This window comes from Lactuca serriola, chromosome 6 (assembly GCF_051521515.1).
Source record: "Lactuca serriola cultivar US96UC23 chromosome 6, Lser_US96UC23_V15, whole genome shotgun sequence".
Taxonomy (NCBI): Eukaryota; Viridiplantae; Streptophyta; class Magnoliopsida; order Asterales; family Asteraceae; genus Lactuca; species Lactuca serriola.
In genome coordinates, this window is record NC_136413.1 from 67,426,615 (window position 1) to 67,445,974 (window position 19,360).

Below are 19,360 nucleotides of genomic sequence, written 5' to 3' on the forward strand. Positions count from 1 at the left end.
ATTAAGAGCCATCTCAACGTTCTTTCGCTCGATTTGGAATATGAAACACGAATATAGACATTCGTTAACACATCCACTAAGGCTTTATGTGACATCCCCATTTTCACGGCCAGAAAAGACCGATTTTGTTTATGCTTTGTAAAAATCAGAGTACTTCTTTTCATAAAAATGTTGCGGAATTTGTTCCCAGAAAAACACGATAAATACGTTATCAAAACATTTTCGAAGAAACGTATTTTATTCATTTTAAAACGTTTGGGATGTCATCGCCAATACAGAAACATAAGCATAAACGGAACTTACATTTATTTACACTAGTAATCTACATCTCTTTAATCTCTCAGTGTAATATGACTTCATATCAGCACCTGTGATATAAATAAACTGAGTGGGTCAGGTTGGGAAACCTGGTGAGTACATAGGGTTTTCAACCCACAATAATATAATTATTATGTTTAAACAATCAAACAATCAATCCAATTACCCATCCCCATTATCTTCTTTACTCTTAAGGATTTATCCTAAGAGTCATCTATCCTGCATTCGTTTATTCCGAAGTCCCTTACTTCCACGGTTATAGGACTGACACTAAATCCATAGCTGCCAAATGCTCGTTCGTAAAGCACTAATTCCATAGCTGCTATAGTTTATTCATCGGGTACTAAATCCATAGCTACCAGTGTTTATCTAATAAGTACTAAGTCCATAGCTACCAATTCCTAACAGGTACTAAATCCATAGCTACCAGCGTTTATCTAATAGGTACTAAGTCAATAGCTACCAATTCCTAACAGGTACTAAATCCATAGCTACCAGTGTTTGTCTAATAGGCACTAAGTCCATAGTAGCCGAGGTTATTTATTAGGCACCAAGTCTATAGCTGCCTATGTTTACTCACATAATCTTTTATCTCTCATCATTCATCTACCCATGTCATACCCAACATATTCGTATATATAAAATACGTATACAGTTTAAATCATTTAAAACATGTATAAAACGTTCATCCAACATAGACATCAAGTATTCAGATAATATGCACACGTAGCATGTAGTTGATATAAAATAATTCATATCTATGTGTAAGATGAAAGTAACTATGAACTCACCTAGGAAGGTGGTGACTCGGCACTCGGACAACACTTCGTTTCTCTTAAAATAATTATCCCTTGACGAAACCTAGTATCATTACCACTAGAGTTTAGTCTAACGTTTGAAGAGACTAATTTAATAGTCTAGCTATTATTATTATTATTATATAAGCGTTAAACAATACTTATATAACCCATAATAATAGCCTAAATACTCCTTATAAGGTCCTAATAACATTACTTTATTGTAACATAAGCTATACTAAAGATAGGATATGTACAACTCACTTAAAGCGGGTTTTTCGCAAAACCGGGCTTCGCTGGAGCAGCGTTCCCGAGCTGAAAGGCTCTTTTCTCGGGACTCTGGGAGCCTCGGGGCTTCCTTCGGGTGCTAGGGGGTTTACCTAGGCTTTTAGGGGGGTTAGCGGGGCTTAGAGAGAAGTTCTAGAGAGAGAAAGAAGGGTTTGAAGGTGTGAGAATGAATGGAACCCAACACCTCTATTTATAGTGGCGCTGAATGATGGACTCACCGAGTAGGAGGACCTACTCGCCGATTTGGTGCATGTGGCAACCTTCTGGTGGTGCCACGTGTCCAATTCTGGTGGTGCCACGTCACCCCCTATCGCGTATCAGCCTTCAAACTTAGAAAAATCGTAACTCTTGCATACGAGCTCCGTTTTCGACGTTCTTTATATCCACACGTTGGTAAAATAAAGATCTACAACTTTTGTTTAGACTCTGTCGGCTAATTCTCGACTGATCTCAAATTTAACAGTACGAGGCGTTTAGATTGTTAAATGACAGCGAAGAATTCGTAACTCCTTCATACGAACTCCGTTTTCGTCCGTCTTTTTACCGTTGAGTTCCTATTAATGAGATCTTCAACTCTCATTTAGGTCGCGTAAGCCAAATACCGCTCGAACTAAAATTCGAGTTTCGGGCCGTGCACTGCTAAGCCGAATCTTAGAAAAATCATAACTTCTTCATACGAAGTCAGATTTGGGCGTTCTTTTTATGGATTTTCTCGGTTTAACATATTCTATGACTTTCGTGTACATCACTAAGGCTAAAAAGTCCTCCATCGTAAATTCACTATTTAAGTCTCCCGGTGCCGTGCCGGTTTTGCCGTAAAACTTCGGCGGGCCATAACTTCTTCGTTATAACTCGGATTTTGGCGTTCTTTATATGTACGGAAACCTTGTAACGTATACTACAACTTGGTTAAGATTATTTATTCTAAATAGTAATTTGTCGAAAATTCGTTTTCGACCCCTATTGCCTCTAAATGGACTAGCCCAGATCTGCGAGCGTTACACTTTTGGTTTTGACTCCATTTGCCAGGGAACCTTTAACATTTTCGATTGGATGGTTGCATCGAACCATTGAAGAGATCTCATGATCCATCGCTTGTGAGGAGACTGGAAGATTTGTGATGTTCTCTACCCTACCTGTGGCTGAATCATTTCTATCAGATGATCGGAAGTCGATTACTCGCCACATACTCATCAGGAATTATCTCAGGAAAGAGAAAATCCATAAAAGTAGAATCGAAGGTTTCTAGAGAGTCAAAGGTGAAAATTTCAACAGAGACGACATTTTCTTCCAGAAACGGTGAATCATCAGCCTTTTCTGGAGATTCAACATGTGTACCATCATTTACTGGTATAGGATCCGGATTCCCATCATTCAAGCTAGAGTTTTTATCCTACATAATCAATGGCTTGATAGGCTCAAAATTGATCACTTCTTCTTCATCATCCCTACTTGATCCACATGAGTTTGGACTGGAACCTAAAAGCTTATCCGAAAACACATATAATGGTTTAAACAATTAAGCATAATTAAATAACCAATCAAGTCCGACTCACACATCTGTTTCATTTTCTTCTAGCCAACATACATCAAAGGACTCCACGATCTTCTTGGTAGCTTTATTTTCTACTAGATAAGCAGTACGTCCAACATACCCAATGAAGTGGCAGTCATCAGCCTTTGAATTGAACTTTGGAGTGGCTTCTAGATGAAGAAGTCTGCATGGGCATCCAAAAGTGCGGAAATGAGCAACAATTGGTTTGTAACCATAGAGGCTTTCATATAGATTCTTCATTTGATGTTTATTAGTTATAATCTGGTTCTGAACATAACATGTTGTATTGATACCCTCAGCCCAGAAGAACACTGGTAATTTTGAGTCACACAATATTGGTCTAGCAACATCAATTAGGGTTCTATTCCTTCTATTAGCAATACCGTTTTGTTGAGGTGTGCGAGTAACATTGTATTGACATTGTATCCCTTTTTCAACACAGAAATGGTCTAGAATAACATTCTTGAATTATGTCCCATTGTCACGTTGGATTCCTTACACCTTCTCATTGGTCTGATTTTCAATCAGCATGATGAACCTCTTGATCAGCTCTGTTGTCTCACTCTTATTCTTCAGAAAGAATACCCATGTAAAACGTGAGTAATCATCTATTATAACCAGACAGTACGAGCTTTTGTTAATGCTAAGAACATTTACTGGGCCAAAGAGATCTATATGAAGCAATTGAAGAAGGGTGTTGATTGAGTTGACCAACTTTGGCTTGTGTGGTTTTCGATGATGCTTTCTTGTGTACAGGCCACACAGTTCTCTAAGGTGACAAAATCTTTAATAGGAAACCCTCGAATAAGATCATTTTTGGCAAGACGATTTAAATTCTTTGCATTTGCGTGACCTAGGCAACGATGCCAGAGTATAGCATTTTGTTTAGAAGTCTTGGAGAACAAGCAAGTAACGTTCTCTAGGATGTTATTATTCATGTCAATGATATAGGCGTTGTTTTGATGTTCTGATCTCACCAAGATCCATTCTTCTGGTATGTCAATACCAGGCTTTAAAATCAAGCACTTCTTCTTGGTGAAATGAGTTGAGAAATCTCTGTCACAGATTTGAGAGAGACTCAGCAAACTATGTTTCAATTTAGGAACGAAGTTGACATTTTCAAAGTTCAATACACCATTTGTAATTGTCCCTATTTGTGTGATCTTTCCCTTTTCTCCTCCCGCAAAGTAGACCTAACCACAATTAATGTTTTGAATTTTGTGAAGTTGTGATATGTCTCCTGTCATGTGCCTGGAACAACCACTATCAACATACCAAGGTCTGATGATATTCCTCCATAGTTGTTCCTGCACATGTTGCGGGATTAATTAGTTTTGGGAACCCAATCCATCTTGAAACTGGATTGACCATTACTATCAACTTGGGATACTCTTTCCCAAACATATCTTGTTTATCAAATAAAGATTTTAAAGAATCTGAAGACCTTTTTGGACCAGTTGTTGATTTAGAAGGAAAGACTTTAGGTACCTATTGGTAATTTTGTTTGTGTACTTTCTTGTTAGACCGAATGGGACCCTTCTTACTTGCCTTTTGGTTGGGAATGCCTTTCGATTTAGGCTTGTATTGTGAGTGTGAGCTAGAGGACAACCCTTGAGATGACTTTGACCTCACCTGATTTGGTTTGGTTGAGCCATCCCTGAAGGTCTAATTCTTAGCCTTGTCATCATTCCAATTGTTATTACGGGGATGTGACCTTGAGGGATTTATTTTGGAAGATCTCCCTCTTGGCACGTTTGTCCATCCTAATTCATAGAATGGACCATGAGAATGACGTGGACAATTTCTAGCAATGTGACCTGGAGTCCCACAATTAAAACAAGTATGTCTTTTCAAGAAAGTGTTACATGAGCTAGGTCCTGGTCCAGAAGAGTCTTGTTTCAAAGAATTCCCACATGCACATTTACATTTATCAGACTCTTTCACAAACTTACGTGGCATAAATTTTTCACAAACATGACTATTTGAATTTAAATCAAAAGCAACATCACCACAATTTTTAAAAGAATCCAAAATAACAGTTTTAATATCCTTGTTCACACAATTATTTGAAACAGAAGCAACATAAATGTTAGTTTTTGAGAAGTTTTCAACAGAGCTATCATTATTAAAGTCCTCTTTCCCCCATCTTCCACTAATACTTGATCTGCACGTGAGGTAGAAACGTCAGTATCATTCACCTCAACACTTTCCGTCTTAACTGAATTTGATACAGGGGGATGGCCATATTGAGCAGGTCTTTCTATTTCTATTGTCTTAGAGGTAGAAACATAATTATCATTAAAAGGAGGTGGAACACTATGATACCCTAAGCCATTTTCTGGTTATCTTTCCATTTCAATTGTGTGTCTATCATAGTTTCAACTATCCCACTTGACACATCAAATTTCTTAAAGTTAAATTCAACATCTTGAAATTTAGCTTTTAACACATCAAGTTTGGCAGTTAATTTAGCACTTTCCTCTTTAGAATAACTATGATGGACACATTCGATGCTATATTCTTCCCCCATCCTAATTAAATCTTTATTTTTAGCATCTAGTTTTTCTTGAAGATGATTGTTTACTTTCTTAATTTCATAGATTTCATTTTTAAGATAAAAAACCTCACTAACTAATAATTCATTATATTCACGATATTTATTAACCTTATCTGTGCAAGATTTAGAGCTTGAAACTTCGCTAACCTTTTTTGTGGTAGGAGTAGTGGAGACCATGAAAGAAAACTGCAACTCCATCATCTTCTCCTTAGCTAGATCAACATCCTCACCATCTTCAATTTGGGCAAGATTAGCTCTTCCATCTTCAGTATTATTGAGAGCCTGCATCTGATCTTACCACGAGAACTGTTTTTCCACCATAGCTTGCTCATTATCCTAAGGCGCTTCACTATTGTTTCCTTCTGGAACAAAAACCCTCTCAGCATTATTCTCCACTTTAGGCTTAGTGCACTCATGAGCAAAATGACCTACCTCGTGACAGTTATAACACCGCAGCTTGCACTTGTTGAAACCCACTTTCTTATCCACATTTACTCCCCAATTGTTCTTTCCAGGTAGCTGAGTGAACTTCTTTGCCTTCAATACTGCCATAGCAATTTGCCATGCTATATCCATTTCTTCAACATCCTCAGGGTGAATCTGATCGAGTTCTCCAATCATAACTAGAGGAGCTAATTCACCAGCATCAAAGGCATTATAGCTATTCATGAATCTAGCCATCAGAGCCATGTTTTCTTCAGCTCCTTTGGTAGTTGCTGGAGTTTGCGAGGTGGATTTGGTGGTGGGACTGGACGTAGAGGAGTTGGGAGATGCCATTGGTAGACTAAAAGATGGAGGAGCATGATGCGATGGTATAGCTGAAAATGCATTGTTAGTAGATGCTCCTAAGCTTGCAGTTGAGTAGGATTTGACATGATTATTTTCTCTCTTCTTGTCATCCATGTCACAAGCTTTGATTATAGCCATCACTTCAGCAAGAGAGAGCTTGCTCAGGTCCTTAGTCGTCTTGATCATAGACATATTCATATCCCAATTCTTGGGAAGTGAATTGAGCAACTTCTTATTTATCTCAGAGTGAGGAAACACAATTCCAACAGTGCCCATTTATGTGTTAAGAGTAATAAAACGTTGCAACTAGGCTTCTAGAGTCTCCCCAAGAACATGATTTTACATGTTGAATCTTTGATGAAGTAAATCATGTATGCTTTTCTTTCTATCCTTATTCCCTTCATACACCTCAAGAAATGCTTCCTACAAAGCCTTAGCAGATGTATACTCCCGGAAAGCTTGAGAAATGTCAGGGGACAAAGTCATGGTAAGATTAGCTAGTGCCTTTTCATCATCCTCAATCTTATCAAAGTCCTCATTTGTATAATCTTTGATTGGCTTGTCATCAACAGTTTTAGCTTCATCATCCAGAGTGGTTGTTATTTTGACTGGACCTCTTAGGAAGCTTCTCCATACTTTGATATCCTTCATTTTAATATACATTTCAAATCTGAATTTCCACTAAGGAAATCCGTTAGTAGTCAGCAACCGCTGAATTCAAGTTGTAGTCCCCATAATTGAATCAAGATCACTTTGCGTTGTAGAAAGAGAAATGTTGTAGGAGTCCATTATAAACCAAAAAGTATGAGATTTAACCAAAAACTACTAAATTTGACCGAAAAATAAAAAATCAAAAAACTGTTGACCGAAAATCCTTCAACTGAAAATGCTGACCGAGAACGTGACCGAAGACCCTATTTTGACCGAGAACTTTGACTGAATACAAAGTTTAACCGAGAACTAGGCAATTAACCTAGTTGCTGACCGAAAACATAGGTAGCCGCCGAAAACGTCTTAAAGCTAGTCGAGAACTTAAACCCTTTACTGGGAACTTTAATCAGCCGCCGAAAACATCCAGACCAGTTCGAAAAACTTCCCAAAATACCGGAAACACGAAATCTGTAATATCTCAAAACTAATTTTGATCAAAGTCTTCAATAAATGAAGAACACCAAAGAACAAACAACAATATTTTTTGTAAAAATAAATGAAAAATGCCAGAAAACTCCAACAACAACTCCGAGAAAACTTTAATACTTTGCCAAGTCGATTAATATCGATCCAAGATTTGATACCAATTGTAAAACCCGTTCTTTAATATCAATCGAAATCACAAGAGTTGGTGTGGAATCCCACTCAAGTGATTAATGCTAAACAATTATTATCAATTATGAACACAATGATGAATCTTCAATTAATACTATATTGAAAATAGTCCAATACTTTAGATTCTTAATTTGCTCTTGGTTCTCTCTTTCTCTCTAAATCTCGATCACAACTCTCTCATTCACGGCTAATAATAAATTATATACTTAACCTAATACAAAGCCTTAAGAAGCCCAAGCCCAACCGAAGTTCTATAATCACACAGAAATCACAAGGTGATTTCGGTTCAAACACCACCGAGAATATGGAGAATTCGGTAGTTGACCGAGAACACTAAATGCCAACAAAAGAGAGGTATAAACCATTAATTATGTCCTAACAAGTTTATTCTATCCTAACATGGCTAAACTCAAGAAAAAAAAGTAAGGATAGATTGTACCAAACATTTAGTAGGAATCAAGAGCAAAAAGATGAAGTTCTTGAGGTGTTCTTGGTCTTCAAAATGCTCCAAAATATCTAGAGAAATGATGAATATTTGGATGTACACGAGTATGAAAAAGATGCACACCAAACTTCCTTGAATAGCATTCCAATTGAATTTCCAAAATTACCCCTACAGTATCGTGCGCGGACGCACAGCCGTGCACAAGTGGTATCAGATTGTGGCTTCTTTGATTTTTGGGCCTCCACATCTTAGTCTATTGCCCAGTTCGAGTCCTATTAGCTTCTAGCCCATTTTATTCAAATTCTCTTGATTTTAAGCCCAATTTGGCTTCTCTAAATGATCTGTAGCTCACGTAATCGCCCGATCAGTAATCTACGCACGCTTGAATATTCTCCCATATTTTACAAATTTAAATTTTATTTCCTCCAACCCTTCAATTAATCAGCAAGGCCACTCCATGCATCAACTCCATTAGCTATCAAGCCCAAAATCCATGTCTTACTCCAAGTGTAATTGCTTCCCAAAGATCCCACCCCACTAGTCTGCTTAAAATCTGCAATTACGCTCACAAAACTCCAAAGTACTCGAAATAGTCATAAAATAACAAAAAGGAAAATACGCATGGAAATTAACTAAATTGTGAATCAAATATACTAAAATAAACTATAAAAAGAAGTAAATAAAATGAAACTATCAAATTACCCCAACTTAAACCTTAATTGTTCTCAAGTAACACAAGACTAAAATGAACTTGGGATACACTATCCTAAGAAAAATAAAAACATTGGATATAGGCATAGAACCTAATCACAGTTAGTCAACATAGTCAGAATTGATCTTTCTATTATCTTACAAAATTTTCATCTGATAACAATGGAACCATAAACCACAGCCATGACAACTCCTCTAGGCGAGTAAGGGGGGACGGTCAGTTGCAGCCCCAATAGAACATGCATATAATGAAGAACATTTGTAGTAGAGAAAGCAGATGGATGGGCTTGTGTGGAGCACTTCTTGTAAGTGTACACTCTTATCAAAAAAGTTGCATGATCTCACGTCTGATGGCGGCTCTCATGTGTGATTGGGTTTTATCACTTTCAGATTGTTGTAGGAATCAGTTCACTTAGTGTTATCCCCAAACCTCTCATATTATCCGACTCAACAGAGTCCCTAACATCACCAATTTGTGAAAAAAAAACAACTCGATCAATATACAATAAAAGAAACCTATATAAATGAGTATCGAACGCCATGTGACCAAAATTCTATGAAAAATTGTTCAAGAATTGAACCGATCACCAATTTAAGATAACCACAACATGGAATTTTCTTGCTTGACCTTCTCATTTTTTTTGAAGATTAAGAAGATACTTGAAGGTAACACACAAACATATCGAATTTTCTTTTTGAAGATTAAGAAGATACTTGAAGGTAATGCACAAACATATCAAAAAAAAATTTATCAAGAAAACCGTTTGACTTAAGATTTGGTTCCCAAAAGTATGTAAGTGGAACCGAAAGATAATAATAATCTGAATGGTCTAAATTGTGAAAATGTCCATGTTTGGAGCATAGAGATGTAGGCTCCTTTTCAAACTTGTGATTTTCCAAATATAAGGAACATTTCCAAATGTGGGCTAAAAGATTCTCAAAAATCCTAAGGCAATTGCAAAAAAAATGGTGATGTAAAGAGACCGGATATGGATTCTACTCAAGGACAAGCACCAGTGCTTCATCCTAACGATTCAAACATGATCATGTGTGATCCTCTCAGCGGTATGAACCGCAGGCTAAAAGCATCCATTGCTATAGCATATCCTACAGTTGTTAGTATTGCATGCATAATTCTTCATGAAAACTACCTAGCTATGATCACTTACACCTTTAAGCTGCAACCGATGATCCCAAGTAGGAAGTCCCAAACTGTGGTCTAACGGTCCCGGTTCGATGTGTGAGACACCAACAAGATCCTGGACCAATAGTTATAAAATAACTATGAACATGTTCCATGGAATCCAACGGGTTGAGAATAAACTGACAACAAAAATGCATGACTGCTAATGCCCTAAGCTAAATGTTATGCAAAAAAGTAGAAAAGAAGAAAATAAAATCTTTTTGGAATTGTATAAAATAATAATCAAAACAATTGAATGCAAATTAGCTTAAAACTAATATGATATGTAACCTAACTAAAAAATGCATGAAAAAGTAAAAGGGAACACCCCACCCCAAGCTTAAGAACAAGCCTTGTCCTTAATGCTTAAGGTAAAGGAATAAATGAACTTAATCGGAGGACCGGGCAGCGGAAAATTTCTATGGCTGTAGTGATAGTCCCACATGTCCTGGACCTAACAGGAAGTGCATGGGAAGGACCGTACCAGTCTACTAACATGAGTCACCACATCCTGGATGGCTCAGATGTTCTCTTGTGTTTGAGTGTCGATGTCCTGAACGGTGGAGAACATTATGGTAAACTGGTCAAAGAATACAGGGGGGAAATATGATGGGATCTCGTGTCCCCCCTACTGCTACGGCTGATACTGAGGTTGTTCAAAATGTTTTCAAGGGGCCTGGAAGTGGTCATGCTGATACATCAGCTGCTGCAATGGAGGCTGGTCAAAATGGTCTTCCGCCTTGGGCAACTCTTATTCATCTTCTTGTTCTTCACCCTCAAATTCGAGTAGTACATCCACTAGATTCAACCGATCCGGAGGGAGCTAAGTGTCAGGGTCATTCGTTAAGAATGAATCACCAACCCAGCTGGGGATGATGTAAAGCGGATGCTTGTCACCATCAAGCCAACTGTACGAGTCATTGCCCCGACTAGCCAACATCTCCACTCGCTCAAGAGCGAATTAATCCAGTAGAGAGTTGGGGTGGTAGTGGTCAACGGGAAAGTAATCGGGGGCGGGGAAATCTAGGTCGACGGATCGGCCTATGATGGTAATAAGCCCCTCAATATGGATTACTCCGGTGGTGTGCTGATGAACGATCTCGCATTTATCGAGGAAAAATATGGAGAAATCAGGTTCACTACCCCGTGACATGTAGTGTAGTGCTTGAATATATTTTATTTGACCCGGATCAAGGCGATCGAAGATGCTTGTAGTGAGAATTTGGTGCGCAATTCGCCAACAAGGATGAACTATATGGTTGGCCCTTTGGCGGCTCGGATTAATGTGTCGAGACTGGTTATTTGAGACCAAAAACGCGCGTTGGGAGAACTCAAGAAGTTGATGTAATCTTGAGAACGGCTGGTTGCCTCATTTGTATAATCGACTCCCATGATGGAATTCAGCCGTCTGTATGAGATCTGATGATTCTGACCCTGTAATTGGAAAGTAAGGACTTTGGCTTCATGATCTGCACTAAAGGTGGACAAGAATTCTAGTGTGGGCTCTTCGTAGGTCCTATCACATTGATTAGGAAAATCACCCCTAGACATCCTACGGAACATAGTTTCCACACCGATATGCACCCCAAGATTTGTCATTGACTCTTCGTGGTAAAACTTTGTGGGCCTCATTTCCTTTTTTCTTTCGTTTCCCCATGGATTTTTGTGAAGTTCCGGCGGCATCCTTTTGCGGGTTAGGATCAACGGATGATCTGTGGGTGCGTGCCCGAGCTGTAGTTTTGCTCATTTTTAGGACCTACAATAACAAAAACAATCCACCATAGTAAACTCTCTCCTCACCACTCTCAAAATAATACAACAACGTTTAAATCGAGTACAAGCAATTCCAATAAAAAAATGCACCGCACCCAACTTTTGACAATTCAAAACTATTTTAAACAACACCACTTGGTTCCATTTGACAATTCCAACAAAAATTCGGTAACATTTCTAGTCAAAGTGAACAAATCCCAACCAAAGTTTAAACACTTTTCAATCAAGTTTCCAAGCAAAATAACCCAATCTTTCTAAATAATCTGGGTAATAACTAACGACCCTAGGAAATTTTCAAAGCATAATTGGTTGCAATTATTGTATTAGAGCAATGCAATGTAATAAAACTGAAGCAAAGGAGATACCCGATTCGATCGTTTTCGTCCCCAAAAATTGAACTTGAACCCGAAATCTGCTATCATGCACCCCAAGCTTAGTGGTTGTTCATGGGTGCCAAAATACAAGACTTGTTCAATAAATCAATATTTTCAACTTGACTCTTGCAAAAAAATCCAACGGCGGCTTGTGGTGGCTCAAAATTTCCGGAAAAATTTTTGGTGAGAATTTTCAGTTTTGTTCGGTTAGAAGTATATAGGTTGAAAAAAGAAGCACTTTGGTGGTGTTGAAATTGCGAGAGGTGGCGGGAGATGGCCGGAAAATGGTCGAAAAGCGGCGAGGTGGTGGTCGTGGCACCCCTAATTCCGGCAATAGATCGGAGAATATTTTTCGTGGGATTTATAGAGGAGGAAAAATGGTGAAGAATGGCGACGTTCTCATAGGATTCCGACCGGTAGAACTCCGGGAAATCAAGTTTTTATGGGAAGTAGGTGTTTGTGTTCTTGAGTTATTGAGAGAGAATGGTGGAGGTGTTATAGGGTTTAATGAAAAAGAAGAGTGGCTGAAGATTTAATCCATGCATGAAGTGAAGTGAAACTACTTGATTTAATAAAACAATATTTTCAAGTTGATTCTTGCAAAAAAATCCATCGGCGGCTCGTGGTGGCTCAAAACTTTCCGGTAAAATTTTTGGTGAGAAATTGCAGTTTTGTTTGGTTAGAAGTATAGAGGTTGGAAAAAGAAGCACTTTGGTGGTGTCAGAATTGCGAGAGGTGGCGGGAGTTGGCCCGAAAATGGTCGAAAAGCGGTGAGGTGGTGGTCGTGGCACCCCCAATTCCGGCAATAGATCTGAGAATATTTTTGGTGCGATTTAGAGAGCTGGAAAAATGGTGAAGAATGACGGCATTCTCGCAGGATTCCGACTAGTAGAACTTCGGGAAATCAAGTTTTTATGGGAAGTAGGTGTTTGTGTTCTTGAGTTATTGAGAGAGAATGGTGGAGGTGTTGTAAGGTTTAATGAAGAAGAAGAGTGACTCAAGAGTTTAATCCATGCATCAAGTGAAGTGAAACTACTTGATTTAATAAAACAATATTTTCAAGTTGATTCTTGCAAAAAAATCCATCGGCGGCTCGTGGTGGCTCAAAACTTTCCGGTAAAATTTTTGGTGAGAAATTGCAGTTTTGTTTGGTTAGAAGTATAGAGGTTGGAAAAAGAAGCACTTTGGTGGTGTCAGAATTGCGAGAGGTGGCGGGAGTTGGCCCGAAAATGGTCGAAAAGCGGTGAGGTGGTGGTCGTGGCACCCCAATTCCGGCAATAGATCTGAGAATATTTTTGGTGCGATTTAGAGAGCTGGAAAAATGGTGAAGAATGACGGCATTCTCGCAGGATTCCGACTAGTAGAACTTCGGGAAATCAAGTTTTTATGGGAAGTAGGTGTTTGTGTTCTTGAGTTATTGAGAGAGAATGGTGGAGGTGTTGTAAGGTTTAATGAAGAAGAAGAGTGACTCAAGAGTTTAATCCATGCATCAAGTGAATTCACACTACTTGATTCACTAAAGCAATATTCTCAAGTTGATTCTTGCAAAAAAATCCAGCGGCGGCTTGTGGTGGCTCAAAATTTCCGGTAAAATTTTTGGTGAGAAATTGCAGTTTTGTTTGGTTAGAAGTATAGAGGTTGGAAAAAGAAGCACTTTGGTGGTGTCGGAATTGCGAGAGGTGGCGGGAGTTGGCCCAAAAATGGTCGAAAAGCGGTGAGGTGGTGGTCGTGGCACCCCCAATTCCGGCAATAGATCTGAGAATATTTTTGGTGCGATTTAGAGAGCTGGAAAAATGGTGAAGAATGACGGCATTCTCGCAGGATTCCGACTAGTAGAACTCCAGGAAATCAAGTTTTTATGGGAAGTAGGTGTTTGTGTTCTTGAGTTATTGAGAGAGAATGGTGGAGGTGTTGTAAGGTTTAAAGAAGAAGAAGAGTGGCTGAAGATTTAATCCATGCATCAAGTGAAGTCAAACTACTTGATTCAATAAAACAATATTTTCAAGTCGATTCTTGCAAAAAATCCAGCGGCGGCTTGTGGTGGCTCAAAATTTCCGGCAAAATTTTTGGTGAGAAATTGTAGTTCTGTGCGGTTAGAAGTATAGAGGTTGGAAAAAGAAGCACTTTGGTGGTGTCGGAATTGCGAGAGGTGGCGGAAGTTGGCCGAAAAATGGTCGAAAAGCAGCGAGGTGGTGGTCGTGACACCCCCAATTCTGAAAATAGATCGGAGAATATTTTTGGTGGGATTTAATGAGGAGGAAAAATGGTGAAGAATGGCGGTGTTCTCGTAGGATTCCGACTGGTAGAACTTCAGGAAATCAAGTTTTTGTGGGAAGTAGGTGTTCGTGTTCTTGAGTTATTGAGAGAGAATGGTGGGGGTGTTGTAGGGTTTAATGAAGAAGAAGAGTGGATGAAGAGTTTAAATCATGCATCAAGTGAAGTCGAACTCGGTCAATGTTAGTCAACTCAATAAAACACCCGGTCAACAAAAGTCAAAGATTAGTCAACAAAATTGGGTTTGGTTGTTGGTACGTGCGCGGGTCGCACAAGGCAGCACGCTACCACGTAGATCTCTCAGGGTGAGGGTGCATCCCGAGTCACATGTTTCTACCAAGCAGCTCTACCCGTACAGGGAGGCCACACATGGGAACACATACACATAAGGGGGGTGTGTTAGCGGGACGAGAAGGACGGCGCGGGCGCATGCAGACTGTAGGTCAGACTTCATTTCACTTTAATTTGTTTTCACTCTTGCCTTGCATTTTAAGTCGTAAACACTTGCAAAACTTATTTCTTCAAAGATGACTCCAAAATAAACATCAACACATCTTTAAAACTTATTTATTCAAATTCAAAGACATGAAAACACTATGCTTTGCAAAAATTCCCTTCTTTAACGTCTTTGGCGAGACGTCCTCCTAGCTTGATTCAACTCCTTGGGACATCCAAATGGATGATTTCAAGAGCATTTGTATTAAAACCTTCATAGTTTGGATTCAAAGGGTGCCCATTGACTTTGAAAATTAGTCCTATTTCTTCACTTTGGATCTCTACCACTCCATGGTTAAAAGTTTTGATTACAACAAAAGGCCCAAGCCACCTTGATCTTAACTTTCCCGGAAATAACTTCAATCGTGAATTGTAAAGTAAGACCCTATGTCCCGGTTCAAAATGCTTTCGGGTGATGGACTTGTCACGAAAAAGCTTCGTTTTCTCCTTGTAAATTTTTTAGTTTTCATAAGAGTCCTTCCTTAATTTTTCTAACTCTTGAAGTTGAAGCTTCCTATGTCTTTCTGCATTGTCAATGTTGAAGTTGCATTGCTTGACCGCCTAAAATGCGCGGTGCTCTAATTCTACGGGAATATGACATGGCTTACAAAAACCCAATCTAAATGGAGACATGCCTATCGGGGTCTTGTAAGAAGTCCGGTAGGCCCAAAAGGTGTCATCAAGCCTCAAGCCTCAAACTCCAAACCTTTCTTGTTGTATTCACCGTTTTTTCAAGGATAGACTTTACTTCCCGATTTTAAACCTCCACTTGACCACTCGTTTGGGGCTGATAGATGGTAGAGACATGGTGGGTCACATTGTACTTCTTCAATAAATCCTCCATCATCTTGTTGCAAAAATGCATCCCTCTATCACTAATCAATGCCCTAGGCACACCAAATCCCACAAAAATATTAGACTTTAAAAACTCGATAACCGTTTGTCATCATCCGATCTTGTAGCTTTGGCTTCAACCCATTTAGAAACATATTCAACCGTGGGTAAGATGTAAACGTTTCTGAATGAGATGGGAAATGGGCCCATAAAATCAATCCCCCATACATCAAAAACTTCACAAAAAGGAATGGATTTTGTCGCATTTGGTTCTTTTGAGAAATATTCCCCGTCCTCTCGCACTGTTCACAACTTTTACAAAATAGATAACAATCGCATGGCATGGTTAGCTGAAATAATCCACATTCAAGAACTTTTCTCAAAGTTTAATTAGGTTCGAAGTGTCCCCCACAAAAAAATCATGAAGAAATTGAAAAATGGATTGATGTTCTTGTTAGGGCATATATCCCCTAATCATTTGATCGGGACAATGTTTCCACACATAAGGTTCACACCACACACAATATTTTGTATCACTTTTCAATTTATCTTCTTGAGCACGTGTGAATGTGTCGGGATACCTTTTCATGACCAAAAATTTAACGATTTCTGCATATTATGGAATAGATTGGGTAAGGGAAACAAGATGCTTTTTCGGAAACTCGTCCCGCAATGGGAGAGGCGTTTCATTTGAAGTGATCTAGCTTAGATTGTCGGCAACAAGGTTTTCGCATCCACTCTTGTCCCAAATTTCCAAATCAAATTCTTGCAATAGTAAGATCCACCGGATGAGTCTTGTGTTTGCATCTTCTTTTTTCATCAAATAATTAAGAGTCGCATTATCTGAATACTTAATGACTTTTGTACCAAGTAAATATTGTCTAAACTTCTCCAAAGCGAACAGTGGCTAGTAGCTCCTTCTCTATGGTAGAGTAGTTTCTTTGAGTATTGTCTAGTGTTCTTGATGCATACTAGATCACATGGGAGGCTCTTCCATACTTTTGACCCAAAACGGCGCCTATAGCATAGTTTCTTGCATCACACATGATCTTAAAGGGGAGATCCCAATTTGGCGCTTGTATGATGGGGGCGGATGTAAGTAACTCCTTGAGCTTGTCAAAATCTTCTTTTCACACCTCATTAAACTTGAAATCAACTTCCTATTTCAAGAGTTGGCACATTGGTCTTGTTATCTTTGAAAAATACTTGATTAAAATTTTGTAGAAACCCGCATGACCTAAAAAGAACGAACTTCCCGAACACAAGTCGGCTAAGGTAAGCTTTGAATAACATCAATTTTTGCTTTATCTACCTCTATTCCTTTCTTTGACACAATGTGACCCAAAATAAGACCTTTAGTCACCATAAAATGACGTTTTTTAAAATTTAAAACCAAATTTGTTTCAATGCATCTTTTCAAAATCTTGATGAGATTCCTCAAAAATTCTTGAAAGGAGTTACCATATACCGTAAAATCATCCATAAAAACTTCAATTATGTTTTCAACGTATTCCGAGAAAATACTAGCCATACAACTTTTCAAAGTGGTCAGATCATTATACAATCCAAATGGAATTCTCCGGTATGCAAAAATGACAAAGAGACCAGTAAAGGTTGTCTTTTCTTAGTCTTCCAGTGCCATCATGATTTGGTGAAAATCGGAATACCTGTCTAGACAACAATAATGAGACTTCCCGGTCAACCTTTCTAACATTTTATCAATGACAGGCAATGGAAAATGGTCTTTTCTTGTTCTTGCATTGAGTTTTCGATACTCAATACATACTCTCCACCCGTTTTACACACGGTGGGGACCATAATACCTTTGTGGTTCTTGACCACCGTTATTCCTGTTTTCTTTGGCACTACTTGCATCAGGCTGACCCACTTACTATCCGAGATTGGATGTATCATTCCCTCATCTAGGAGCTTCAATATCTCTTTCTTCACAACTTCCATCAAAGGTGGATTCAATCTTCATTGTGCATCTCGAGTTAGCTTGCATTCATCCTCCATCAAAATCTTATGCGTATAAGTGGAGAGGCTTAATCCGTTGATATCCACAATCATCTAGCCCATGGCTTCTTTGTGTCCCTTAAACAACTTGGGGAGTTAATCTTGTTCAAATTCTGTTAGATGAGTGGAAATGATAACTGTAATAGTCTCGTTCTTTCCCAAGTATGCATATTTCAAGTGTTGAGGTAGGACCTTCAATTCCAGTTCTGGTGGTTGAAAAAGGGAAGTTGGTAACTTTGTATAAGTTGGGGGCAATTCAATTTGCCTGACATCAAATCATGTGGATATCTTTACTTCCAGATTATTTACCAACTTCTCAACTTCCGGATCTAAAGAATAAAGCTTTAATTTCTCGGCTAGCTTCCCACAATCAAACCCCTTACTTAGAATCATTTACAACATATCACCATTAGACAACTCAAACAATTCTTGGGTCAGTGGTTGAACAACATGAATAAAATATACAGATTATACATCACTAGGATATCTCATAGCATCATAAATATTAAAGCTTATTGTTTCACCATCAAATTCCATTGTTAAACAACCCGCATACGCATCGATTTTTCTTCTAACCGTTTTTTAAAATGGTCTACCAAAAAAGATTAGAGCCTATTTGTAGGAAACTTTTTCCTCTAAATCAATCACATAGAAATCCGTTGGGAAGACCAATTGATTAACTTGCACCAAAACATCTTCTAAGACACCGCTAGGAAAAACACTTGATTTATCTGCAAGTGAAATAACGACACCAGTTTCATCTAAATGGTTAACATTTAATGATTCATATACCGAATAGGGCATGACATTAATAGAAGCACCAAGATCAGGCATGACGCTACTAAAAGTGACATCCCCTATCATGCAAGGTACCGTAAAGATTCTCGTATCTTTACATTTTGGTGGAAGTTTTCTTTGCAAAGTTGCGGATGCATTTTCATTCATTGAAATCTTTACATTACCCTTTGATTTTATTTTAGTTGTTCAAAGTTCTTTAAAAAAAATTGTGCATATCTAGGGACTTGTTTTATTTCATCAAGTAATGGAATGTTTACCTCCACCCATCGGAAGGTGTTCAAGATCTCTTTCTCCTCTGTATTCTTCTTTGAGGTTGCAAGTTGGGAGGGGAATGGTGGTTGAGTGGCTATCGGTGTCACTAGAGGGGAGACTTTTCTTTGGAAATCTGACTTCTGCATCATTCTTGACAATAGGATCCTCAGTGAGAGTGATTTATATTTCTTCCTCATCTTCCCTGGAATTCTTCTTTGAACTGGTCTCCTCGGTTTGTTTACCACTTCTCAAGGTCATAACATTGACACTAGGGTTATTTTCGGTTTGAGAAGGTAGTTTGCCACAGGAATCCAACTTGTTCTTCATGTTTGGAAATAGTAGTTCTTCTCTACTTTTGGAATTGTTGGGTGCTAGTGGCAAGAGATTTGACAATGTCTTCAAGAGACATTCTGGAGCTACTTGGTTGGGATTGAAGAGGTTGTTAGTGATGATGTGGAGGGTATGGTTTGGGTTGATAGTGAGGTTGTGGTGTTGGTAATGGTGTTGTTGTGGTGGGTAGGAAGGTCTAACTAATGCATTTTGAGGCAATGGTCTTGGGTTATAGCTCATATTGG

General features: G+C 38.7%; 1 protein-coding gene across 1 annotated transcript; it reads right to left on the reverse strand.

The window, feature by feature from the left end:
* Positions 1–18,347: 18,347 nt before the first annotated feature.
* On the reverse strand, positions 18,348–18,934 carry LOC145059865 (uncharacterized). Its single transcript, XM_079007635.1, has 2 exons — positions 18,791–18,934; positions 18,348–18,698 (listed from the first exon to the last, which is right to left on the reverse strand). The coding sequence occupies exons 1-2, from the start codon at positions 18,932–18,934 to the stop codon at positions 18,348–18,350; spliced, it is 495 nt and encodes a 164-aa protein (XP_078863761.1).
* Positions 18,935–19,360: the final 426 nt, after the last annotated feature.